This window comes from Callorhinus ursinus, unplaced genomic scaffold (genome assembly GCF_003265705.2).
Source record: "Callorhinus ursinus isolate GAN/ISIS: 27379988/994484 unplaced genomic scaffold, GSC_fseal_2.0 scaffold38, whole genome shotgun sequence".
Classification (NCBI taxonomy): Eukaryota; Metazoa; Chordata; class Mammalia; order Carnivora; family Otariidae; genus Callorhinus; species Callorhinus ursinus.
In genome coordinates, this window is record NW_027397100.1 from 487,035 (window position 1) to 513,538 (window position 26,504).

The 26,504-nt window shown below is 45.4% G+C and overlaps 1 protein-coding gene across 17 annotated transcripts in view; it reads left to right on the forward strand.

The window, feature by feature from the left end:
- ZMYND8 (zinc finger MYND-type containing 8) overlaps window positions 1-26,504 on the forward strand; it is a 140,738-nt gene that overhangs the window by 72,683 nt on the left and 41,551 nt on the right. For all 17 annotated transcript variants that reach the window (XM_073880304.1, XM_025875342.2, XM_073880306.1 and 14 more), the window contains 5 exons: window positions 1,953-2,008; window positions 4,981-5,058; window positions 6,532-6,647; window positions 12,225-12,706; window positions 25,549-25,689. In XM_073880304.1, the coding sequence (XP_073736405.1) occupies window positions 1,953-2,008; window positions 4,981-5,058; window positions 6,532-6,647; window positions 12,225-12,706; window positions 25,549-25,689 (873 nt within the window). The remainder of the gene's footprint in view (window positions 1-1,952; window positions 2,009-4,980; window positions 5,059-6,531; window positions 6,648-12,224; window positions 12,707-25,548; window positions 25,690-26,504) is intronic.

Genomic DNA, 26,504 nt, shown 5'->3' on the forward strand with positions numbered 1-26,504 from the left:
TGTCTCTCTCTCTCTGCCAAATAAATAAATAAAATCTTAAAAAAAAAAAATTTACAAGACATTTTGGCAAACTTTCTGCAAAGTGGTTGTATCATTTTATACTCTTGTAGCCATGCATAGGAGAGTCTTAGTTGCTCTACATCCTTGTCAACACTTGGTGTTGTCGGTCTTTTTAATTTTAGCCATTCTTGGAAGTGTGAACTGTTAATGTCACGGTGGTGTTCATTTGCCTTTTCCTTAGAATTAAAGGTATTGTGTAGTTTTTCATGTGTTTATTAATCACTGGTGTATCTTTTTTTGGTAAAATATGTATTCAGATCTTTTGCTCATTTCAAGAACTGGGTGGTTTGTGTTTTTATTACTGCATTTTAGGAGTTCTTTGTATTCCGGATAAAGTTGTGTCAGTTGCGTTTTTGTGGATTGAGCCTTCAGGACAGAATGGAAGAGGATTCCTATTAAAATCTGCTCTCATGGCACCTTTCACATTGCCCTACCTTCTCCCACAGTCCTCTCTGTCTACCTTCTGGCCAGGTAGCTCTTCCAGTGTCCTGCTCCATTCTCTTCCTCTTGTGCTCTGCTAGAACACTCTGCCTTCATGACTTTTTCTTATCCTTCGGTGTCAGCCTCAGTCCTCTGAGGAGCCTTCCCTTATGGACCCAGACCATACCAGATGCTCCCGTTAGGAGATCTCATAGTACCTGTACTGGCCCATGGTCGCGTTTATCACACTTCCTGGATGGTGCTAATTTTATTTGTTTGAGGATGTTAAGATATTTTTTTTTCCCCCCTTTTTTGGGTGTAAGATCTTGAAGAGCAGACGCCCTGTCTTCTTCCCGTATGGTCCTAGGGTAGATGGTTAGCTAATGTATAAGGGAAGATGTATGAGGGGGTGGCTCTCTGCTCAAAGCACACGTTCTGCATTATTAGCTCAGTAGCGGGGCCAGTGGTATGGGGAGGGGAGAGAGAGGCACTCGGTTGAAAATTCATGTAAAGATTATTAGCTCAAATATGTAGAAAGGCTGGTAAGATCACATAAGCAAGTGGATGAGATTAGGTGGCAGAAAAATAGCAGCACAAGCCAGCATGGCCATTGGCCAAGGGGAGAACTAGAGCCTGATAAACTGGGGGAATGAACTCCTACGTGTTCTGAAGGGGTCACCACTGGACACCCCAGTCGTTTTTGGATACAGAGTTATCAGATTTTTTGAGTTTTCAAGGCAAGCCAGAAATCTAGGAAGGGGTGTGTGTGTGTGTGTGTGTGTGTGTGTGTGTGTGTGTGTGTGTGTGTATGTATGTAAAATCTTTTTGCCAAGAAATTGACAATGTCTGGAAATACCATAATGTCTGAAGAAAGCATGGCTTTTCAGCCATCTTGTCTTCTGGTTTAGTGTGCAGGTGAGGGATTTAGAGTTAGATCTGGGGCCAGATTTTCAGTTCATTAGCTAAATAGTCTCGTGTAAGCAATGACTCCTGAGCCTTGGCTTACTCATTAATGAAAGGGGAGCATTCATACCTGCTTCCTAGTACAGCTTCTTGAGGAGTTAAGAAAATGTATTTCGAAGCACCAGGCACAGCAGAGCTACTTATTTTCTCTCCCCTGTTACTTTACATGTGGAGTCTGGAACAATGGGCGAATGAGGCTCCTTTCCACTAATTAGAGCCTTTCAAACGTGAAAGCATCTTCCCGATATTAACCTGTGAGCTGTAGGAATCCCACACAAATTACTCAGTTTCAGAGATGACATTGAGGCACCAAAGATTGCTCAGTGTTTAGGGGAGAAGTCACATAATTTGAACCAATATCAGGAGCCAGAATCTTCTGGTTTTTAGCCTTTGAAGCTTAATCCTGGGGGGAAGCAAGTTGAAAGGTTGTTAGTGGAAGTATAACCCCATGGTTGGGTGTTAATAGTTGTGTTTCCATTTGAATTAATCATACTTTTTTATTCCTTTAGGAAATCACAAATTGACGCAGATAGCAAAAGTAGTCATCAAAATCTGTGAGCATGAGGTATGTGTTTCTCACTGTCCGATTTTAAATGCACCCAGAGTGAGGGGCTGGGGTGGCTGGTTTCTATCTGCAGAATCTCTCAGTGGGTAGCTATGGCAGTTTTGGGATTTATCTATTTATTTTTTAAAAAGGTTTTATTTATTTGAGAGAGAGAGAGAGAGAGAGAGAGAGAAAGAAAGCACAAGCAGGGGCAGGGGCAGGCAGAGGGAGAAGGAGAAGCAGGCTCCCTGCTGAGCAGGGAGCCCAATGCAGGACTTGATCCTAGGACCCTGGAATCATGACCTGAGCGGAAGGCAGACACTCAACTGACTGAGCCACCCAGGCATCCCAGTTTTGGGATTTGTTGAGGCACATACAGTGCCCCCCTGTCTTCAAAGAAAAGTAAAAGCGACAAAGAGTGGACCCCAGTATGTTATAAACCACCCTTATCTGACCCATGATCTAAGGGAGGTGGAGATGACCTTGTATTACTCAGTTTTGAGTCATGGTCAAGCACAAGCATTGGGCATCCTGAGTTTTCTTAGTTGCATAGATAGGGCTCATGATTTGTTCACCCTACAATCTGTGGCATTGGGCCAGGCCCCTTTTACTCTTCTTGGGGAAGATGTTTGGGTTTTGATGTTATGTCTTGGAAAGGTCCTGATTGTTTTTCAGGGAGTGGCCTGGAGAGTCCTGGAGAGTCATTCCCTCTTGGAAATACAGTTTTGATGATGTGAAAGAAAGGCCCTGAGGCCCTAGTGGTTGTAGGGTGGGCTGGGAGCAGAAACAGTACCAGGGAGGCTTTATTAGACCCCCATCATAGGAGTGAGAAACCTAGACGTAATGGACTTAAACATGTCTGTGTACTTCATTCATTCATCCATTCATTTGTAAGGAAAACACTTGGATATCTCAGGGTATGTCCATTTCTACCTATTTTTGTAGAGAGTTTTATAATTTATATTTTTCACTTAGTTTGAGTGTTTGCCCATTGTAATTAAACACACAGGAACGACAGAATTTTTCATGGCTGTTGTGATGATTTTCTTAGTATAAATGTTAGAAATGTTAACCCTTAGACATGATAGGTACCTTTCTAACATTTATACTAAGGCTCTAGGTAGATATTTCCTCATTGGCTTCTGGAAAAGCTGTAGCATCTTAAACAACAGCCTGGGATGGGTGAGTATGGTAGTTTTTCTGTGTCCTTCTCAATATTGGACGTTCTTGCAATGCAATCAGTAAAACCAGGCATGTCACCATGAGTTTGGTTTGCACTTCTTTGAAGACAAGTGGTGATGGACTGTTTTTTTTTTTTTCTTTTTTTAAAGATTTTATTTATTTAATAGAGTGAGAGAGAGAGCACAAGCAGGGGGAGCGGCACGGAAAGGGAGAAGCAGACTCCCCGCTGAGCAGGCAGCCTGATGTGGGGCTCGATTCCAGGACCCTGGGATCACAGCCTGAGCCGAAGGCTGACGCTTAACCGACTGAGCCACTCAGGCGCCCGATGGACTGTTTTTTATATGTTTATTATTGATTTGGAGTTTTGTATGAATGAGTTGTCCAGTTGTTTCCCCCTTGGGGATTCATTTGTTTTCCTATATTTGGGAGCTAAAGCCTAGGCTTTTAATCATTGGTGGGTTGCGCGAGGTGGAATTTATTGAACCCAGATGCTTTGTGTCTGCCATTTCTGAATCTACCTGTTGGCAACACATTGCCCCTGTTCGGGCTTCAAGGCAGGGCTCTCCTGGACCTGACGTTACCACCTTCTTTACCCTGTACCTTTGGAATAGCGTACAAGTAGAGTGAGCAGAAGGAGGAACTATATGGCATCATTCATTCATGCATGTATTCTTTAGTTCCTTTATTCACTCACCTTTAAGTTAGTCAATTATAGTTACAACATTATTAGTTATAATGTTATAACTGCCTGGGTTCAAATCCTGGCCCTGTCACTTTCCAGCTGTGAGACTTTGGGCAGATGTCCTGACTTTCTGGGGCTTCATTTTCTCCGTCACATGTGGGTAACAGCAGTCCTGCCTTTGAAGGGAGTGTGAGGAATAAATGGATCGGTACCTGTAGATCACTTCAGTGATCCCAGCAGAGATCTCTGATCAGTGTTAACTAATGTATTGATTACTGTGTCACTTGAAGTGCTTTACATTCATCTCCTATAATTGTTAAAATCCCGTTTGGTAGGTGTTGCTCGCATCCCCATTCTGTACATGAGGAAATGGGAAGGAAATGGAGCCTCAGACAAGATAGGCAACCGTTCCTAGAGTTACAGAGCTAGGAAATGGGCTTCTGGGGTCCTTGATTCTAGGTCAGACTTAGATTTTCTAGGGGAATGTACTTTTTCAAGAGGGAGAAGGACGGTCTGCAGACTACACAATTCCAGATTGTCATCGGTGGAGAGAAAATAAGGCAACAGGGTATTGAGCACCTGCTGCCCTGGATGGTGTGATTAGACATGTGTGGGAATTGAGCACAGTGAGCAGAGGCCGAGCGGTTCTGGAGGTGGTTGGGGAGCTCAGGAGGCCCAAGGCCTGGACACACTTGGCATTGACGGAGCTCATCAGAAGTTTAGATTTCCTTGTTAGTTTCTCAGCTTTGTACTACTGACATTTTGGCTGGGGAATTCTTTGTCTCGGGGACTGTCCTGCACCTCATAGATTCCAGTTGCAACCCACGGTCAGGTAAACGTTGGCACATGATGGCCCTGCTGCTGTGTCTTGGGGGATGGACCACAGTGGGCACAAGAGTAGAAGCTGATCCAGACGTGGTCCAGAGAGAGAGGAGGTGGTGGTGGTGGTGGCTTGGGTTAGGTGAAGCAAGGGGGTTGGTGGGGGGTAGTTGGACTCTTCTTGAGGGTGTTCCCCACTGTCGGACCTGGTTTAGCTAACCTTAACTGCTCACACCATCATGCATTCCTTGAGGGCCTCCAGATGTGAGGACCCTGGGATGACACATCCTAACATGTTTTTGCTTTACAGATGAATGAAATTGAAGTATGTCCAGAGTGTTACCTAGCTGCTTGCCAAAAACGAGATAACTGGTTTTGTGAGCCTTGTGTAAGTTGCATTTCTTTTCCTTATTTCATTTTCTTTTTTTTTTTTTAAAGATTTTATTTATTTATTTGAGAGAGAGAGAGACAGAGAGAGAGCACAAGAGGGGGGAGGGTCAGAGGGAGAAGCAGACTCCCTGCTGAGCAGGGAGCCCGATGTGGAACTCGATCCTGGGACTCCAGGATCATGACCTGAGCCGAAGGCAGTCGCTTAACCAACTGAGCCACCCAGGTACCCTTCCTTACTTCATTTTCTGAGCCCCATGCCTTAGATGGCTACCCAAGGCTACTTTGTCCAGGTGGTTTATTCGGTGAAACTTTGGGTGAAGTGTTTTTTTTTTGTTTTTTTTAAAGATTTTATTTATTTATTTGACAGAGACAGCGAGAGCAGGAACACAAGCAGCGGGAGTGGGAGAGGGAGAAGCAGGCTTCCCGCCGAGCAGGGAGCCCGATGTGGGGCTTGATTCCAGGACCTGGGATCATGACCTGAGCCGAAGGCAGACACCTAATTACTGAGCCACCCAGGCGCCCCACTGGGTGAAGTTTTTAAATGATTTTTGTAGTGATAAAGTTAGGGCAGAATGTAAGTGATCCAGCAAGAATAAACCTCTGGGGCTGAACATTCATGTGCCAAAGGGAGCATTGTGATTTCCTGGGTTTATTAATCCAGGGCCGGCTGCAGGGTAGAGAGCAAGAAGGAGCTCATCAGGGAGGGGGGCGCCCCATGGTAATGCAGATAGCGGGAAGAGAGTTCAGTGAGTGTGTTCTTTTGGATCTGTGTTGAGAGGTTTGGAAATACCTCTCTGGATTGCCTCAATGGTCTCTCCAACTTGGTGGTTTGGGGTAGGGGTTGGAGAGAGAAAAATCACCCGGTTTTCCTCATGGATCTGCATTTTCCAAACTGGTGTTCTGCAGAGAAGTGTGTTCTTGGGGTGGGCTGGTGGGAGGGTGGGAGGAAGTAGGGGTGGAGCTTACTGGAAGGCAAGATGGGGGCCAGTAAAGTGGAAAAGTAGAACATAGTTTATGTCTCTTCTGTCTTTGGAAGTAAGTACCTGCATAATTAAGGCTCTGGGCAGCCTCAATAAAGGACAAAGGTGGCTGATTGTACCCCTTGTTACCTGTCAGTTATAATGCACATTTAATTCCCCAACTCAAAGGAGGGTGTAGGCATTGCTGTCTCCATGTTGCAGGGGAAGGTGGTCGCTCTTGCTCATGGCCACCTGGGTAATAGCATTAGAGCCAGGGTCCGTGCCTGGTCTTGTCGGTGCTCCATCCTTCTGATTTGTCGTTCATCCCCAGAACCAGCTTTGCCTGGGGCTTACTGGCCTCACGCCCTCCTAGGCGAGCCCACTTGGGAGACCCTGCCTGGAACTGTTCTCATTCAGTTGGTGGCCTTGTTGTATTGTCACACACCAAGCTTTAAATGTGTGTCTTGCTGTCAAATACATACAAACTCTGGATTTTATTTTTCTTTTCCTAGAGCAATCCACATCCTTTGGTCTGGGCAAAACTGAAGGGGTTTCCATTCTGGCCTGCAAAAGCTCTGCGGGATAAAGATGGGCAGGTTGATGCTCGTTTCTTTGGACAACATGACAGGTGGGAGATCAAACCGGCTGCAAACGTATAGCGTTAACTGAACCTTTGATACTATCATGGGTGCAAGCAGAGGCAGAGGTATTATTGTGTTGTTTATTGTCATGACACCAACCAGTGATCTTGTGGTTAAAAATACAGTCCTGGGCTGTGTTAAGCCTGATAATGTGTGGGCTTCAGTGTTTTCAGGTATGTTTAAGAGAAGAATCTTGCTTTCGTAGTTTTGTTGATGAAACTGGCACCATGGCTATTTTAAGTGCTGCTTGTTCTTTTTTGGATTTTCTAGAGCAAATTAAACTGCCGTGCAAATTGCTTTTCAAAATAATGCTTTCAGAGATCAGAAGTATTTCCCCAGATTGCCAGTAAATGAATCTCTTATCATTGTGCTGGGTGGTTCCCTCCTGTTGCCTTTTCTCTGAAGCTAAAATAGGAAATTATAAGAGGTGGCTGTTTTAACAGGTGGGAGCCCTCCCCGCCAGCCTTTCTACCCTCCCCTTTTCCTTGCTCACAGGGAAGTGAATTGTTCCAGCTCTTAGCAGTTCCTGCTCCTACATGCTTGAGAACAACAGGTAGACCCAGATGAGCCATGGTTAATATCTCAGTTCTCTTTTAGCACGCTGTGTTGTGATTAAACGAGGCAAAAACCTTTCGAAGCCCTACCAAGTAGTTTGAAAAAGTGTTTGTGTTGGGGAGAATACTTAAAACACGTACCCTAAAAATTATATACAGCCACAGACTATACAGAAAATACAGTGTATAATTTCAAACACTGGAATCCGAACTGTTAGTCTGTTCAGTTCTGCTTGTCTTGCAAATAAAAAACTGAAGAGTGAATTTTGCTAGAAATCTGTTGTCTGGAGGCAAAATGGGAATTTGCTGAGAGGGTCCTGGGTTTGTTTGTTTGTTTTTTTTTTAAAGAGTTTATTTATTCATTTGGGACTCAGAGATAATAGAGAGATTGTGTGCATGAGCAGGGGGAGAGGCAGAAGGAGAGGGAGAAGCAGGCTTCCCACTGAGCCAGGAGCCTGATGTGGGGCTTGATCCCAGGACCCTGGGACCATGACCCAAGCTGAAGGCAGACGCTTAACCATCTGAGCCACCCAGGCGCCCGGGTTTGATAGGAAGTATTTTGCTTTGTTTGATTTTGACCACTTTGCTGGAAATCTTTTGGTGCCTGCTGTGGGCCAGGTCATGTGCTGGTTGCTGGGGATTTGGGAGTGAGCAGGCAGACACTGTCCCCAACCATCTGAAGGCTGGCATCCTAGTGGGGAAGACAGATAATACACAAGTAAACATACAGGCGAGATGATCTCAGATCAGGAGGTAATGGCCGAGACTGGGTGAAGATCTGGGTGGAGGGACAGACAGAGCCAGCCTGCTGTGCTTGGGAAAAGCAGGAGCATGGGGTGATTTGAACAGGGGGACGGGGGAGAGGCTGTTAAGAGATGGGTGGGGGAGGGGGCAGGGCCCCGATCACACAGCGTCTGCCTTTTCTTTGAAGAGCAAGAGGAATTAGTATCAGGTTGTGCATCTTCCTGCTACTTCATTATAGCAGGGCAAGTGTTAGCCATCTTGATGATTTGGGATTATTCTTGTTCTGTAATATGACCCAGTGTGGATATATTTAGGACATAGGTGGGTGGGGGAAATCAGTGCTTGCCCCCCATGCACCAAATATTCTCTTAGCATCTTTGATTCTGCTCTCAGCTTAGCGCATTCTGCATGGACGTTCTCCTGTGTGTCAGACAGCTACTGAAGATGGCTTAGGGGACATGAGCTCTGCTAGCCCTAGTCCGAGGCCATTTCCCCCGGAAATTGCTGGTGTAGGTTGGCCCTCGGTAGGAACTGTCGTGGAAGCCGCTCCTCCCCCCCGTATTTGTGAAAAAGATGGCAGCCCAAGTCTGATGCCCGTGATGTTTGCCTAACCCTCTCAGTGTCTTCTGCTCCCTTGGAGGGGACGTGCCGAACTGTTGGCTCATTTTGGGTGAGGGGAGCCCCTTGGAGTGGTTAAGGACACTGCATGGCGGTGGGGAGTAGGTGGTGGAGTCGCAGAACCTTGGGAGTTCTCGGGATGAGGCCACTGAAGTCCCTTCCTCCCAGGAGATGTTCTTCAAGCAGAGCTGGTCAGACCCAGCAGCACAATGTGCAGGCTAAAGAGATGGGCTAGGTTGTCCCTTTCTCACGGAGCAACTTTGGGGTTGTGGAGCAAACCATAAGCCTGGACACACGTAAGCCACATTGGTTAGGAGAGCAGAATAAGAAATGGCGCAGCCTGTTATGTGTTCATCGTCTGGTTAATAAAGACTAGAGCGAGCCCCGGGAGGTGGTCCTACAGATCAAGTCATGTTCTGAAGAGTCTTGTTGTGAGCTTTTTATCCTTTAAAAATTTTTGCCTTTTGGGAGTTTGGTATCATAGACACCCACGATACTGTATAAAAATCTGGGAAATATTTTATCAAATGCCTGCAGAGCCGCAGAAGAGCGAGCTGGCGTGAATGGAGTGCCTTCTATGCGGCAGGCATTGTTCTAAGCGCTTTTTGTAGAAGCTGCTTTATTCTCATTTTACGGAGACGAAAACTTGAGGCCCAGCGTAGGGAGTAGCTCAGCTGTGTGACTCTGGGGCCTCTCATAACATTGCCCCCAGAGGTTTTATTTTTGTTAAGCAAATCTAAGTTCCCTTTAACTCTGTCCTGGGCCTGCTCTAAGGAAAGGGAACACTTTCCTGAAATCAGTGGCAGACACCTTCATGGAAGGCAGCTGAGACCCTGGCAGGAAACAGTTAAGGCCCCGACCCCAGGCAGAGGTGTGGGGGGAACACAGTCACAGTGGCTGGCTTGTGTGCTGGGCTCCCGGTGCTCTGGGGACTGGCCACCTGGCCCAGGTGCATTTCATTTGTTCCCTGTGACCCTGCTCCAAGGGAGGGGCTCATCCTCCACCTTATCAAGATGACAGAGCCGAGGCCGGCTCGGGGAGGGGGAGTCGTTTGTCCGGGGGCATTTGGGGGATCCTGGCTTCTCCTCCGAGCTGTCCTGTCTAGTCCAGACTCCTGCTCACCCAGTTGTAACAGCCACAGACTCTCACCCACGGGGCATCTGGCTCCTGCTCTGCCTCGTTCTGTTTGGCTGCAGATGTGGTTCCTCAGGTCTCTGTGGGATAACAGCAGTGAGTTGGGGTAGATGAGAAGCTGGTAATTTCCAGCACGCTGAGAGAGCAGTTAAGATATTTTTGGGGTGTTCGGTTTTAGTGTTGTCACGATCTATTTATCACTGGGAGTGGCAAACCTCCCCAGTCTGTGCCCTGAATTCCACCCCATGCACATACTTGATTTTTCCTGGGCTGCTTTCTCTTCAAAATAGGAACGAGACGTTAACACTTGGGTAGAATGCAATATAAGCAGTCCATATTTTTTGCTTCTCTTTAAAATGCTGGGAGACTCCGCAGTGGTGGGGCGGGGGTGTCCAGATTCCTGCACGGGCATGTGTGAGGTTCCCCAGTAGACAGTGCTTGCGTTGGACTGTTCTATCTCCCCACCGTCCACTTTGTTCCCCATTGCTTTGTGTCTGGCATTGAGTTTACGGTCTGTGAAATCTTAAAGGCCTCCCTGGAAAAAGCTCATTCTCACCAGATTCCCAGCTGCAAACGGGCTCGGGTTTGAGGCTGGGGAATCAGATGTCACACAGTCTACCCTCCAGTTCTTGCTTGGGCTCAGTCCCCGCCCAGAGCGGTGGTAGGTTATACTGCCATCTCCTGCCTGCAGTCACTTGGCCACTGATTCCAGAAAAGCAGCTCTTGCTCTTGTGAAGGCTCTGCAGAGCACTGGGTTGTGGGGGGTTGAAGGCAGGAAGACAAAACCAGTCGGGAATGGAAGGTGGAGGCTGTTCCTTGCTTATTTTCCACGTGAATTATCTCCTATTTGAAGCCATGCATCTCCTCTCAGGGTTATGGTTTTCTAGTGTTTTCTTCTAGTGCCATGTAGAACCCCCGTTTTACAAGAATAGGAAAGCTCTTTACGTCTGAGTGCAGAGCAGTGACTTTGGGACTGATTCTCTTGCAGCCCTGGATGCAGGGACTGTTTTCTTTCTTTCTTTTTAATATTTATTTATGAGAGAGGGAGAGAGAACGTGTGGTGGGGAGGGGTAGAGGGAGAGGGAGCGGAAGAGAGAATCCAAGCAGATTCTTCGCTGAGCATGGAGCCCATCGTGGGGCTCAGTCTCCATGACTTTGAGATCATGACCTGAGCCAAAACCAAGAGTCAGGTGCTCAGTGGACTGTGCCACTTTAAAGCGCCCCAAAACGTTTATTCTTTCTTTTTTTTAATTTTTTTTTTTTTTTGAGAGAGCACGCATGGATGGGCATGGGGGCCAGGGAGGGGCAGAGCGAGAGGGAGAGAGAGAGAGGGAGAGAGAGAATCTTACGCTGTCTCCACTCCCAGTGCGGAGCCTGACTCAAGGGCTTGATCTCACGACCCTGAGATCATGACCTGAACCAAAACCAAGAGTCGGACGCTTAACCAACTGAGCCCCCTAGGTACCCATAGTGACTGTTTTCTTACTCTCTACTCACCCAAAGCCAAAAGGGGATTTACTATTTTTTTAATGGATTAAAATGACTACATTTAGGAGCCTTTTAATGTTTTCACTAAGTTTGCTGTTGGTGTTCTGTTCTTATGACAGAACATGTCTGGGTTAATGGTTAAATCATGTATTAACCATGCAAACCAAGTAACTTTTAAAGAATAGATATGTTTTTAAGAATCTTGGCCAAAAAAACCCACAGAAAACAATCTTGGCAAACATACAAGGCTAATGTGGTTTGCATTAAGGAAAAGACAGTTCTGGAAACAGCCTAAATGTCCACTGACAGATGAACAGATAAAGAAGTTGTGGTATGTACATATCAGGTGTTCCTATTCAGCCTTAAAAAAAAAAAGGTAGTAGGAAGGGAAAAATGAAGGGGGGCAATTTGGACGGGGAGACGAACCATGAGAGACTATGGACTCTGAGAAACAAACTGATGGTTCTAGAGGGGAGGGACTTGGGGGGGATGGGTTAGCCCGGTGATGGGTATTAAGGAGGGCACGTTCTGCGTGGAGCACTGGGTGTTATACACAAACAATGAATCATGGAACACTACATCAGAAACTAATGATGTAACGAATGGTGACTAACATAACCTTAAAAAAAAAAGATAATATGGTAAATAAAGAAAAAAAAAGATGGGCAACATAGTTGAACCCGGAGGACATTGTGCTAAGTGAGATAAGCCAGTCACAGAAAGACAAATAACTGCATGAATTCTACTTATAGGAGGTATCTCATGTCAGATCCACAGAATCAAAGGGTGGAATGGTAGTTTGCCAGGGGTGGGGGTGGGGAGATGTGGGGGGTAACTAATCATCGGGCATAAAATTTCAGTTATGACTAATAGGCTGTAGAGATCTACTGTACAATCTGCGCCCAACACTTAAACGTACTGTGATATAATACATTTAAGAAAAAAAAACTTGAAAAAAAAAGAAGAGCGGAATCTCTGACAGGACCAAAGTTGACTTCAACTCTTGTTTCTTTTCTGCACTCCTAGGGCCTGGGTTCCAATAAATAATTGCTACCTCATGTCTAAAGAAATTCCTTTTTCTGTGAAAAAGACAAAAAGCATCTTCAACAGTGCAATGCAGGAGATGGAGGTGTACGTGGAGAACATCCGCAGGAAGTTTGGGGTTTTTAATTACTCTCCCTTCAGGACACCCTACACGCCCAACAGCCAGTACCAAATGCTGCTCGACCCCAGCAACCCCAGCGCCGGTGCTGCCAAGATAGACAAGCAGGAGAAGGTCAAGCTCAACTTTGACATGACGGCGTCCCCCAAGATCCTGATGAGCAAGCCCATGCTGAGTGGGGGTGCAGGCCGCAGGATCTCCTTATCCGATATGCCCCGCTCCCCCATGAGTACAAACTCTTCTGTGCACACGGGTTCCGATGTGGAGCAGGATGCTGAGAAGAAGGCCACCTCGAGCCACTTCAGTGCCAGTGAGGAGTCCATGGATTTCCTGGACAAGAGCACAGGTCAGCCTGGGGTGGGAGATGGGGAGGAGGCCCCTGGGACATGGGGCTTCCGTTGGGGCCACACTTGTCAGGGTCCAGCGGACCAGCGCCCCTCCATGCAAGGGATCTCTACGGGGTTTCGCTCCAGTGGAGCATATTTAAAATTTTAAATGGAGGGCGCCTGGGTGGCTCAGTTGGTTGAGCGACTGCCTTCGGCTCGGGTCATGATCCTGGAGTCCCGGGATCGAGTCCCATGTCGGGCTCCCTGCTCTGCAGGGAGTCTGCTTCTCCCTCTGACCCTCTTCCCTCTCGTGCTCTCTATCTCTCATTCTCTCTCTCAAATAAATAAATAAAATCTTTAAAAAAAAAAAAAATTTTAAATGGATAACCCGGTGGGATTCTTGCTGTTAGGAATCGAGAAGGGAGAAAAGTGGTCCCCAAAGGCCAGATGGAGGTCATTCCTAGCAGTGGGCAGAGGCGGCCAGTAATCCTTCAGAATTCAGGTCACATTGGCTCTTGGATTATCACAGCAAAACTTTCCGTAACAGTTTGTTTCTCAAGAATGTTATTTTAGGGGGGGCGCCTGGGTGGCTCAGTTTTGTTAAGGGTCTGCTTTCTGCTCAGGTCATGATCCCAGGGTCCTGGGGTCGAGCCCCGCATCGGGCTCCCTGCTCCGCGGGAAGCCTGCTTCTCCCTCTCCCACTCCCCCTGCTTGTCTTCCCTCTCTCGCTGTGTCTCTCTCTGTCAAATAAATAAATAAAATCTTTAAAAAAAAAAAAAGAAGAATGTTATTTTAATCAGAGGATTGTCTGCCCAAACTCTACCTTCCCGTTATGTAGTGCTCAAATATTAGAGCAGGGCATAAGGTCAGCGATTACGTCCTCTCCCCGGAGCACTCCCATTCCTCAAGAAAGGTCGTAGACACTTGCTGTAGAGGGGTGGTGAAGAATGAGGTTGCTCATCTCACATCCCAGCTCTGCCACTCACTAGCCACACGGCTTTACGCAAGACACTTAATGTCTTTTTTAAAACAGATTTTCTTTATTTAATTTAGAGAGAGAGAGAGTGCACACGTGAGTGGGGGCAGGCGGTGGAGGAAGAGGGAGAACTGTAAGCAGACTCAACGCTGAGCGTGGAGCCTGAGATGGGGCTCAATCCCACGACCCTGAGATTATGACCTGAGCCGAAATCAAGAGTCAGATGCCCAACCAGTTGAGTCACCTGCACGCCCCAAGATACTAAATGTCTTGATGCTTCAGTTCCCTCATCTGTAATGTGACATAGTAATGGACCTGCCTCATAGGTTCTTTTGAGGGGTTAAAGGATGACGTATACAGAAAGCACTCAGAATAGTGCCTAAAACAGGAAGTGCTACAAAGATGTGGGCTGCTATATTATTTCTTATGGTGGTTGCTCAGCAAATGCCTACACGGATTCGGAGAGGTGACGTGCATGAGGGGTGCTGGCCGAGTGTAAGGAAAGTAACGGTGACTTAAATGGAATTCTTTCTCCCCAACTATTATTTGGTTGCATGTCCAATGCTAAGGAGCTTTATTGCTTCCACAAGGAAATGGGTTTACTCTTATTTTTCTTAAAACATGGCCTTCACTGTTTATCCTCTGTTGGTCTACCGCTGAGAGGCATGGGCACAGAGAAGCTTCTACACTAATCATGATGATGAAAGGCAGCCAATTCTCAGGCTCTGGGCTGGGGAGACTGGTCGAGGGGGCAGGACCTGGTGAACCCCTGGACACATGCCTCACCTCAAGGGCTTCAGCCCATGGTTGCCATGTAGGAATGTGGCCTCTTGGTTTTCTGATCTTCTCATTATTCCAGAGAAGTGGGGGATTTGCATTTTTATATAAAACCCCCAAATATTAAATGTCAACTCAAAATGTCTTCGGATGTTTTCCAGAATGAATAAAGCACATCTGTAGATTGGACCATCAGTTTGAGGCTTCTGACCAATGTTTTAAGCTTGGACAGCCCTTCAGACCCCCTCCCTTCCCCTTCCTCTTTCTTTTATCCCTCCCTCCCTTCCTCCCTTTACGTAAGAACTCTTTAAGGAGCAGGCGCCTGTTCTTCAAGAGACCGCCGAAGTCCCCAGAAGGTAAAAGGATGGGGACCCTGTCAAATGAGCTCAAGGAATTCCACCCATTTTGGTTGTGTTGTTTCTTGTTCCTGGTTGGTTGGTAATTTTCAAGTACTGCTTGTAGCTGTTCTCAGAATGGCTGTATGTGGAGAGAGAGTTAAGTACCAGTGGCTTTTGGTTCTTCAAAATAAAGGCTGCAATCTCTTTCCCCAGTTCTGACCCTAACCATGGGGTCCTAGGCGCTCGGTTGCATTTATTTCAGAGCTTTGTTCTAGGATGATGCAACTTCTGGTGACATACTTTCAGAACAGAAATTTGCTTTTGCCTCTCAGTTTCAGACCAGAGTTCTTTTTTTTTTTTTTTTTAAGATAAAGATTTTATTTATTTATTTGACAGAGAGAGCACAAGCAGGGGGGAGTGGCAAGCAGAGGAGAGGGAGAAGCAGGCTCCCTATAGAGCAGGGGGAGCCCGATGTGGGACTTGATCCCAGGGACCCGGGATCATGACCCGACCTGAAGGCAGTTGCCTAACCAAGTGAGCCACCTAGGCGCCCCGAGACCAGAGTTCTTAAAAGCTCACTTTTTTTTTTTTAAAGATTTTATTTATTTATTTGAGAGAGACAATGAGAGAGAGAGAGCATGAGAAGGGGAGGGTCAGAGGGAGAAGCAGACTCCCCGCTGAGCAGGGAGCCCGATGCGGGACTCGATCCCGGGACTCCAGGATCATGACCCGAGCTGAAGGCAGTCACTTAACCAACTGAGCCACCCAGGAGCCCCAAAAAAGGTCACTTTTATTCATTACATGATCGCATTTAAGCCAAGCGAACAAAACACGTAATCACACCAGCTCTGCAGCCTGTTACCACTCCTAGAGAGCTTGCTTTTGAGAAAGTGTTCTAACTGGGCAGCAGTGTTGCCCGAATGTTCATCAGCATCAGTTTTGCCGCATGCTGGTACCTCTGTTTTAACTGTATACTTAAATATTAAATCTGCAACAGCGTTTTATCCTAAGCTGAATAATACGTATAAACTCATGTGCTTAAATTGCTTGTTGCATTTTTTTCTCTAATGCACATTAAGTTAATACCTAACTTGTAAAATAGAACATGCTGGTCTGTGAACCACTGTTTTGTATCCTGTTCCATATTTCAGGAAATACAGTTTTAGAGGAATCTGAGAGCATGTGTAATGTGTTTAATTAAGCTTCTCTCTTTCCTCGGGACATAGCAAGACTGAACTGACAGAGCGCCTGGGTGGCTCAGTTGGTTTAAGCGACTGCCTTCAGCTCAGGTCATGATCCTGGAGTCCCGGGATCGAGTCCCGCATCGCTCCTCCCTCTGACCCTCTCCCCTCTCATGCTCTCTCTCTATCTCATTCTCTCACAAATAAATAAATAAAAATCTTAAAAAAAAAAAAAAAAAAAGACTGAACTGACAGTAGAATTCCTGACAAAACTCATTATTCGAATGGCTTTTCTAAGCGGTAAATGAGATTCTCCATTTCAGTAGACTTTAAAGTCCCTTTTCCAAAATACGATCCCCTTACCAGCTTGTGCTTGGATCATTTTGCTGATTATGAGTTAGACAGCCAGCGAGTGGTATGGGTAGAAAAGGCAGTCCTCCACATCATTTTAATCTTACAGATTGTCCCGTTTTCTGTAAGGAGCCAGATAGTAAATAGTTTAGGCTTTATGCGTCTCTTTCTCAACAGTGCAACTATTCAACACTGTCATTGTGTTCATAAAACAGCCACAGGCTGTGCGTGGTTGTGACACTGAAATTTGACCTTCCTATAATGTGTGTATTTGATGAACTATGAATCCTTTAGGTGTTTTCCAACCATTTACAAATGGTAAATACCCTTGCAGGCCGTATAAGAACAGGTGTTACGCTAGATTTGGTCCCTGAGTCGGTTTGCCAACTTCTCTGACAGACTCAGAAGGAACTGTGAGTCAGTCTCCTCGTCTTATAGAAGGCCAGTTGAGGTCCCTGTGGACGGTGTAGGCAGGTGCCTGTGTTCCCAGGGCCAGATCCTGATTCTAGATCCATTTTCTTTTCATTGCACCCTAGTGCCCTCTGCTGTTAGCAGCGACGGTAGCATTTAGGAGAAGGAGAAGTAGACTATCGATTGAAATCTCCCACAGTCAGGGAGAGTATAATTGAGATGAAATTGTGATTTATCCAAAATTAGGTAAACAAACAAACAAAAAAGATGGTCATAGGATAGAAAAGCCATATTCGTTTCAGTAATAAGAATTTTGTGGCCAGCAATATAAGACTGCACATTGAAATAAATAAGTTATTAAATAAATCTTGTGTAAGAGTTTAGAAAGCTTCCTTTTGTTTTGGGGGTGGAGGAATCAAGAAACTCAGAATCAGGTGTCCGTAATCCACAGAATTCGATTTCGTTTTCTGAGGAGCAGTTTGCTCAGCCAGAAGCCTTTCGCTCATGGTGTCCTGGTTACTGATCAGAGCGGTTTATATTCTCAGTGATTTTCCTGCTTCCCCCTTGATCTAGACCTCCTGGCCAGAACTGATGCCTTTGCCAATATTTGCTTGCAGGATCCTGACTTAAGTCATGAATATGTATTAGGGTAAGAGTCCGAGCGCCTGGCTGTCCCCACTCTCTGTCTCCACTATGGGTTACTGTTTAGGGAGAAGGAAAAATGTTTTCATATACTCTTGTGAAATCACTACATGCTTGTCATACAGTAATCGTGATTTACAAAATGAAAGTCAGAGTTCACCCCACCTCCCAGTCAGCCGTTAGATATTGTTTTCAGGACTTCTGTGTTGGCTTATGAGTCATACTATTATGTTGAAAACTCAGATACTTCCAGGGATCAGACAGGTATGGGAATGAGCAAGGTTGGGAAGTGGTGGGGACTGGGGTGAACTCCATGTAGCAGAAGTCACTTTCTCATCACCAATCACACGCAGGTGGTTGCTTGTGTAGACTTCCTAAAGCAATACATACTCTTCTGATGCATGATGCACTGGAGCATTTCATTATAAAAAAGCTCCTTAAACCCTGGTGATGAAATCATCACCTGGACGTTTCAAAATGCTGTGCTCTTGAGGTATGCCTTTTCTGTAGGGTCTTGGGGGCCTTTCCTTCCTGCTGGTTCTAGCCAGCTGGGAATGTGGGCTCTGTTGCCATTTTTCTCATTGTTCAAGAGAGGCCTCAAATAGTTTTCTTAAATGTGGACTACCCCAACTTTTACATAGTGGCTCAGATTTATAAAAATCGTTACGGTGCATTGAATACCTTCGTGGATCACTTGTTTGCAATATCTTATGTAGCCAGTTTTGAGTTTTCTTTTCTTTCTTTTTTAAAGTAAGCTCTGTGCCCACTGTGGGGCTTGAACTTATAACCCCAAGACCAAGAGTCGCATGCTCCACCGACTTGAGCCAGCCAGGCATCCGAGTTTGTTTTTTTTGTTTTTTTTTTTAACTTAACCTTGTGTTCTGAATATTTGTCCATACTAGTTAAATAGCCCTTTAAAACAGCCTTTCTGTCCTGTCTTGGATTGTCCAGTGATGCTCTACTATGTGGATCATCTGTGCAGGCCACCAAGAGTTGCGCAAGCTACAGCCCTTTGAAGATGTAGGTTGCTTCCAAGATTTTCTAAGTAGAAGAAATTTGGCATGAATCACTAACTCCTCTGCCTTCACCCCCCAGAGTGCTGGGGTGTGTGGGAGGGAAGGGGCATTTTTTTTCTAATTTAATTCTAAGACTCATGTTTCATGGAGTCAGAATAGCACTTAGCACAGGCTAGGGTTTTGTAAATGTAGATAATAAATGATGTGTTTTAGCCCACACTCGTGAATTGTACATCAAAGTATAAAATCTGATTAAATTATTTGTGACTTCAAAGGCGATTAGTTCTTCCTCTGGGCAAGACTTACGGCTTTACAAAAGGATTGGCATCCATGTCAAAGCTTAATTGAAACGAGCATTTCCAAATGTCTTTCTGCTTTTGAAAACGTCTAGCATGATTTAACACCGTGTTTCTCAATCTCTGCACTGTTGACTTTTGGGGCTAGATGATTCTGTTACGGGGCCTTCTTGTGCTTTGCAGGGTGTTTAAACAACATCTCTGGCCTCTGGGCACTAGATGCCAGGGGCACCCACCCCTGCCCACAGTTGGCAGCTAAAACTGTGTTCGAACATTGCCATGTGTCTCCTGGGGACATAGTCGCCCCTCCAGTTTCCACTGAGAACCATTATGTTATGCTTTTGACTTTTAGCACTGATAACAAAATTCTCATTGCTGAACGTTCATGTTTGAAGCTCCTCCATATTTATGTTTAATTTTGTATCATTTTTCCCCCTGAATATAAAGTATTCCTTTTCAACTTTAATATTATACAATAAATAGCACATAATTCTACCCTGAGAGGTAACAACTGTTAAGAATTGGGTGTTCCTAAAAAAATAAATAAATAAATAAATTAAAAATAAAAAAAAATAAACTTGGTGTTCTTCAGATTTTTTTAAATGTATAAGCCACATTGACAGTCATTACCGGAATATTTTATGGTCAGATGGGATCATACTAAGCTTTCTGCTCCTTTCAAGGGAGCAGTGTTTCTCTGACATCTCTCTGTGTTTATGCATATAGTTCTAGTTGTCAGTAGCGTATAGATGGCATGTGAATATGACAGAAATGACGGGGGCATGTGATTGAATGAATTTTAGGAAACATTTCTTAGGGGAGGAAACCTGGTTTTATGAAATAGTATAAATGCAAATATTTAAACAGATACATTGGTCTTTTTTTTTTTTTTTTTTTAAGATTTTGTTTATTTATTTGTCAGGGGGACGAGAGAGAGGGGCGGGGAGAGAGAAGGAAGCACAAGCAGGGGGAGGGGCAGAGGGAGAGGGAGAAGCAGGCTCCCCGCCGAGCAGGGAGCCCGATGCTGGGCTCCCTCCCCGGACCCTGGGATCATGACCTGGGCTGAAGGCAGATGCTTAACCGGCTGAACCACCCAGGCGCCCTAATTTTTATTTTTTTTAAAGATTGTATTTAGTTTAGAGAGAGAGAAAGTATGCACAAGTGGAGAGGGGGGAAAGGGCAGAAGGAGGAGGAGAGAGAATCTCAAGTAGACTCCATCTACACTGAGCACAGAGCCTGGCTTGGGGCTCGATCCCATGACCCCGAGATTATGACCCGAGTGGAATCAAGAGTTGGATGCTCAACCGACTGAGCCACCCAGGTGCCTCTAGGTGTTATTTTTTGAGACAAGTTAACCATGTTTGTGAGGGCGCCTGGGCGGCTCAGTCAGTTAAGCGTCTGCCTTCGGCTTGGGCCGTGATCTCAGGGTCCTGGGATCCAGTCCCACATCGGGCTCCTTGCTCAGCGGGGACCTGCTTCTCCCTCTCCCTGCTGGTGCGCGCACTCTGTCTCTCTCACAAATAAATAAATAAAATCTTTAAAAAAAATAAAATCTTAAAAAAAAAAACCTTGTTAAAAAAAATAAAAAGTTCCTCCCTGCCGCTGACTCCCAAATCTATTAAAAAAAAATGCATGTGAAAAAGATACAGGATGGAGATATCTGTCTATCCATATCTGTGTGTGTGTTTCTACCTTTCGCATGTTTATTGACCATATTTTCCCCTGAGCTGCTCATTTATGTCTCTTCTTTGGATTGTTCATCAATCATTCTCTTAGCACACCTTGTTTTTTAGTAGCTGCATAATATTGAGATTATTTAAACTGATGTCTTTTTATGAAAAAGATTTTTCTTTGGTTGCCAGTATTGTTTCTTTGTTGCTTGTCATGACCATGAGAAGAGAAACGGAGAGCTCATTCTTCCATTAACTCTCTCTTGTATCTGCTCATTCTGTCAATGTCTCGGACACCAGGTTGCATTGTAGATGCCAGGCAGGGCCCCTGCCCTCCTGGGACTGACGTTCTCATGGCCAAGGGAAAATAGTAAACAGGAGGCTCCTTGACCGCCTTGGATGGGGCTGGTAGGGGAGGGCCCTGAGGTTGGCGTTTGAGGGGTACCAGCCAGTGTGACAAGGGTGGGGGTGATGGTGAGGGCCTTTCCTCTGGAATCGTGAGTATATATGAAGGCTTGAATTGGGAGCAGGTTTGAATTTGGAAGAACAGTACAAAGGCCTGTATGTGGCTGAAAATTCCAGAATGAGGAAAGGCAAGGTCAGATGTGTGGTTGGAATTTATTCTGGGGGGCATAGCATGCCTCTAATGTGGTTTTACTTATTTTTAAAAAATATTTTATTTTTAAGTAACCTCTACACCCAGTGTGGCGCTCAGACTCACAACCCCAAGATCAAGAGTCTCATGCCCCCCCCACCTCTGGATGGTTTTAGATGGAGGAGTGGTATGCCTGGCTGCTCTGTGGAGGGGTGCTGGAGAGGAGTGCTGTGGCAGGAGGCAGGGGGGCCGTGGGAAGCTCTTCCAGGGTGTTGGTGGGAAATGATGGGCAGGGGCAGTATTTACCAACCATTTCTTTCATTATGATCCTGTAAGGAGCAATTTTAGACATGTTTTCCTATCCATCCTCCTGTGACTTTTTTTCCTAAACGGAGGTGAAATTCACATGCCCTAAAATTAACCATTTTGAAGCGCACAACTCAGTGGCATTTCGTGCATTCACAGTATTGTGCAACCACCACTTTCCTCTAGTTCCAAAACATTTCCTTCACTCCCAAGTAAAATTCTGTTAATTAAGCAGGCACCCCCCCCACTCTCCGCTCACTTGCCCCTGGAGACCATCAGTCTGCATTCTGTTTGTATGGATTTGCCTATTCTGGATACTTCATTTAAGCGAAATCATATAACCTGTGGCCTTTGTGTTTGGCTCCTTTTACTGAGTGTATGTTTCCAGGGGCCTCCCCACTGCAACAATTATCCGAACCTCATTACTTTTCATGGCTCAGTAACATACTACTGTGGACACCCCAGTTTGTCAGTACATTGGTGGACATTCGGATTGTTTCCAGCTTTGCAATGTTGTGAATAGTGCTGCTACGAACATTTGTATACCAGGGTTTGAGTACTGCTTTCAGTTTGGGGGTATATACCTAGGGGTGGACCCTCAGGAAATTTGAAAATACTGTAGGTCTGTTTATGTACTGCCTGTGTCTGTTTTTCTTTTCTTTTCTTTTCTTAAAGATTTTATTTATTTATTTGACAGAGAGAGACACAGCGAGAGATGGAACACAAGCAGGGGGAATGGGAGAGAGAGAAGCAGGCCTCCCGCAGAGCAGGGAGCCCAATGCGGGGCTCGATCCCAGGACCCTGGGATCATGACCTGAGCCAAAGGCAGACGCCTAACGACTGAGCCACCTAGGTGCCCCATGTGTCTGTTTTATACATAAAAAGAGTAAGAGTGTTTCACCCCCTAAGAGCCACTTTTCTGCCCTTTGAGGGGCATATTGTCCCATTGAGACTCTGTGTACTAGGCTGATAGCAGTGGGCGTGGAGACCAGAGGGGAGCTGGGGGTTGTATTTTGGAAGTGGTATGAGGAGGCCTTGCTGAAGAGTGGGGTAAGTTGAGGCAGGAGAGCAAGGGAGGAATTGACGCAGTGTAGACATGTTTGGCCTTGAACATCTACGTGAGTGGTTGTAGCATTAACTCATGGGGAGGTCGAGGCAGGTACACGGTGTTTCACAAATTGGGGAGGTGGGCTTGTGGTACTAGGGGTGGGCAGGGGCCATCTCTTCCCCCCGAGGTGGGTGACCCCAGTGCTATCCCTTTCCCAATTACATGAGGCATTTTTGCCCCAGATGTCTGTGAGGGGGGCCTCTGACCTTTGCTGGGGAGAGAGTGAACCAGACCCATCTCTACTGGCTCACCCTTATTCTTGCCATGTTCAAGTGCTGTGTTTAATTAAAAAAAAAAAGGACGTCTTTCTTAAACCTTCAATACTTAAGTTTTATTAACAAAGGAAACTTTATATGTCTGAAATTAAAGACTTTTTGTTCCAGTTATGTTTAAACTACAGAATTTCAAAAATAACAACTTTGCCTCTGTGCTTGCTGAATTTCCCTGCGGGACCACGAGTGGGGCAGGGCTCTGTTAGACCACCTGCTGGCTTCTCTTTCCTTACCACCCCCCCTGCCCCCGCCCGCCCCGAGATTTTATTTTATTTTATTTTAATTTTTTATTGTTATGTTAATCACCATATATTACACCATTAGTTTTTGATGCAGTGTTCCATGATTCATTGTTTGTTCATAACACCCAGTGCTCCATGCAGAACGTGCCCTCCTCAATACCCATCACCAGGCTAACCCATCCCCCCACCCCCCTGATTTTATTTTTTAAAAGTAATCTCTACATCCAGCATGGGGCTCGAACTTGTAATCCAACGTCAAGAGTTGGATGCTCTTCCCCAGCCAGCCAGGTGCCCTGCCTTCCTTACTTTGTTCACGGGAGCTGTTATTATTAAGTTGGGAACTGTGGACTCTTTGTGGTTGAATTCTATGTGCAATAGCACGTTTACATGTGTTTTCGTTATGGCTCACCCTTTCTGGTTAGGCTTTTTTGTCAAAGTGCCTTGCAGTTGCACGCAGTGCTTTGGCTAGTAGAGGACCCTTCTTGCTCTACGTGGTTGCTAGTTTGTGTAGGAGAATACAGTGTGAGAGGCCCTGGTCTTTTAGTCCTCCCAGAGAGGTTTCAGCCACTGCAAGTCTCTTTTGCAAGGAAGCAGGTAGAATACAAGTGAATGAGTAATAAAGAAAATCCCAAGACGAAAGATTTTATTGCTCATATGCTTACATATTTTGCAATGCCTTTACCTTTAATACCTTTGATGATTCTCTCTCTCTCTTTCTTTTTTTTTTTGGTGGGCCAGGTACTTTAGTTCTACTAGTTCTACTTGTTATGGTACTAGTGGTTATAGTAACAGCGCTCGAACAGCGACTGCCTCTCTCATTGGACAAAAAGTTGTGTACCAGGTGTTGGGCCAGGCATTTGTCCATCCTTAGAGCAAAATGAGGTTAATTTACTATTAAAAAAAAACTTAATTCTCAAAATAATTTCAAGTATTGATCGAGCCTTTGCGAAGGACCACTTGACGTGCATTAGTGCAGCTCACCTTCACCTGCCCTCCTCATTTGCAAGATGAGGTAAAGGATGCCCAGAGACAAGCCCACTTCATCCCTTTGTGGATGTATCAACCTCAGCACTACTGACCTTTGGGACCAAAGATAATTATTTGTTTCGGGGGGCTGTGCTTTATACAATGTTGAGCAGCATCCCTGGTCTCCACCTATTAGATGCCAGTGGCACCCTCCCCTCCCCCAGTGGTGACAGCGAAAAATGTCTGCAGATGTTACCCAGTGTGTCCTGGATGGCAAAATCACTCCTGGCCAAAAACTCCTGGTTTAGATGATTGAAACCAAAGCCCTCGAGGTTAATGGGGAAATAGAAAAAAATACTACACTGATAACAAATAATATAGTACTTAACTGATGCCAGGCACTGTTTAGATGATTATTTGATCATTACAACTTGATGAGGTAGGTACTTTTATTAGTCCCTTTGTATTATGTTATCAACGTCCCTCTTTGAGGCTAGCAGGAAAGGAGATTCACAGACCTCGGGTAGCTTGCCCAAGGACACCCAGCAGGTCAGCTGCAGAGCTGGACTTTTAAAACCCAGTGTCTGGCTCCCGATACATGCTTGCAGCCACCCCTGTCTGTGTCTGGTCTTTACAACCCTTTGTTATATTAAAGCTAGCGTTGGCAGGCCCTGGAACTAGAGCTGAGCAGCTATATGAGTTTCACCCATTGGATCCTCACTTTGAGTATTCTCCCATTTGGCAGGTGAACAAATTGAGGCAAGCATCCACCAAAGTGTCTGAACACTTTTGAAGTCCCCAGGATGTCCCAATTTGTAACCCCCTTGCCATCAACAGCTTCTCTTAAGGACCAGATCATTGCAAAGTGCATGTTTCTTACGCGTCTGAGGAAGGCTGGCCATTTTGTTGTCTGGCACGAATTTAGTAACAGCACAGTCCCAGTAATGGCAGGCTATTTAGGCAAAGGGGCAGGATCTCCAGGATCTTCAGGAGGCATGGCCCATCTGAACACTCCATTTTGTCACATGGTGTGTTTTCTGTCCTACCCCCAACTCAGTGTGGATGAGGCTCAGGGGAGCAGTATATAGGTAGTTGTAAGGTATTTTTAAAAGACCTGGGCTTAGGTACGATTCTCTATCCTCCTTTAAAAGTTTGGAACATAGTAAGGAGGGAGATAATTGACCAGTGACGCCCTCACTCCATCTGGTGCTGAATTTGGCTTCATTCAGCGTCACAGAACCTTTGAAATGAGAAGCCGGAGATCTCCCAAGGGGTCGACTTGGCCTCCGGCAGGTGCAATGCCTGTGCAAGCCAGCTCCTGCATCTCCCACAAATGGATGGCATGCCATTTGTAAGCCTGGCTCCGGTCTCTGCATCTGGACTGTGGTGGGGGCTGGTTTAATCTCTGTTTATTTTGAGATTTACACCCGTGAATGGGCCAAACCAATTTCAGTGGCAGCTTAGCCGATTTGTCTTAGAGCTTTGTGTTTAATAGAATGACTGGGGAGGCCTTCTTCATTCGAAGCTTTAACGGTTTAACATTGGGTTAAAGCCTGTGCTTGACATAAATGGCCAGCCCTTCCCGCTGCTCCCCATCTGTGGCGCTCTAGGGGCCTTGTTGAAATCAAATACAGTTTCTCTCCTCTCCCCCTAAAAAGTTTTATTTATTTATTTATTTGTAAATTCGTTTTTTAACAATGAACGTACTTTTTCAGCTTCACCAGCCTCTGCAAAGACGGGACAAGCAGGGAGTTTATCCGGCAGCCCGAAAACTTTCTCTCCTCAAGCGTCAACACCCATCACGACGAAAACGGACAAAACATCCACCACTGGAAGCATCCTGAATCTTAACTTGGGTCAGTGGGAATTTTTGGAAGTCTCTTTCTGCGGCAACTATGAATATTGTTGCAAGTTGTGATGTCCTCTTTTGTGTGTGGTTCTTGACCTCTGAACTCTTCTCTCTTTGCAAAATATTTAAAAGGTACACTGGACAAAGATGAAGAGAGGTTGGTAAGGGGAGCAAGTAAGGGATTTCCTGGGGCTTGTTGACATGTAAAGTTGTTTCATCTTGAAGTACCTTAGGCTGGTGTTTACAACCATTTCTTGCCCTTGACCCCAGTAACCTGGTTCTTATATATGTGTATGTATAGGTTTTTTGTTTTTGTTCTTTTTTTTAAAGATTTATTTATTTGAGAGAAAGAGCACATGAGCTCGGGGAGGGGCAGAGGGAGAGAGAGAATCTCGAGCAGACTCCCCACAGAGCCTGGAGGCTGTCAAGGGGCTTGATCTTATGACCCCAAGACCATGACCTGAGCTGAAATCAAGAGTCGGTCACTTAACTGACTGAGTCACTCAGGCACCACCCTATGTGTGTATATATGTTTGATGTTTTATATGCACACACACACGATGTACATAAAGTTTTATGAATCAGTATTTACTTTATGTGCAGTATATTTTGATATATTGTTTTCTTAATTCTCTCCTAATTTTTTAAAAAAATGCTGGTCTTTATCCCTGACTTAGTAGGTTGTATTTTCCCACCGTTGGAGTTCTTTTGGTTTTTTAATTTTTAATTTATTTATTTTTAAAAGATTTTATTTATTCAGAGAGAGAGAGAGAGAGAGCACAACTGGGGAGGAGGGGTAGAGGGCAAGGGAGAAGCAGACTC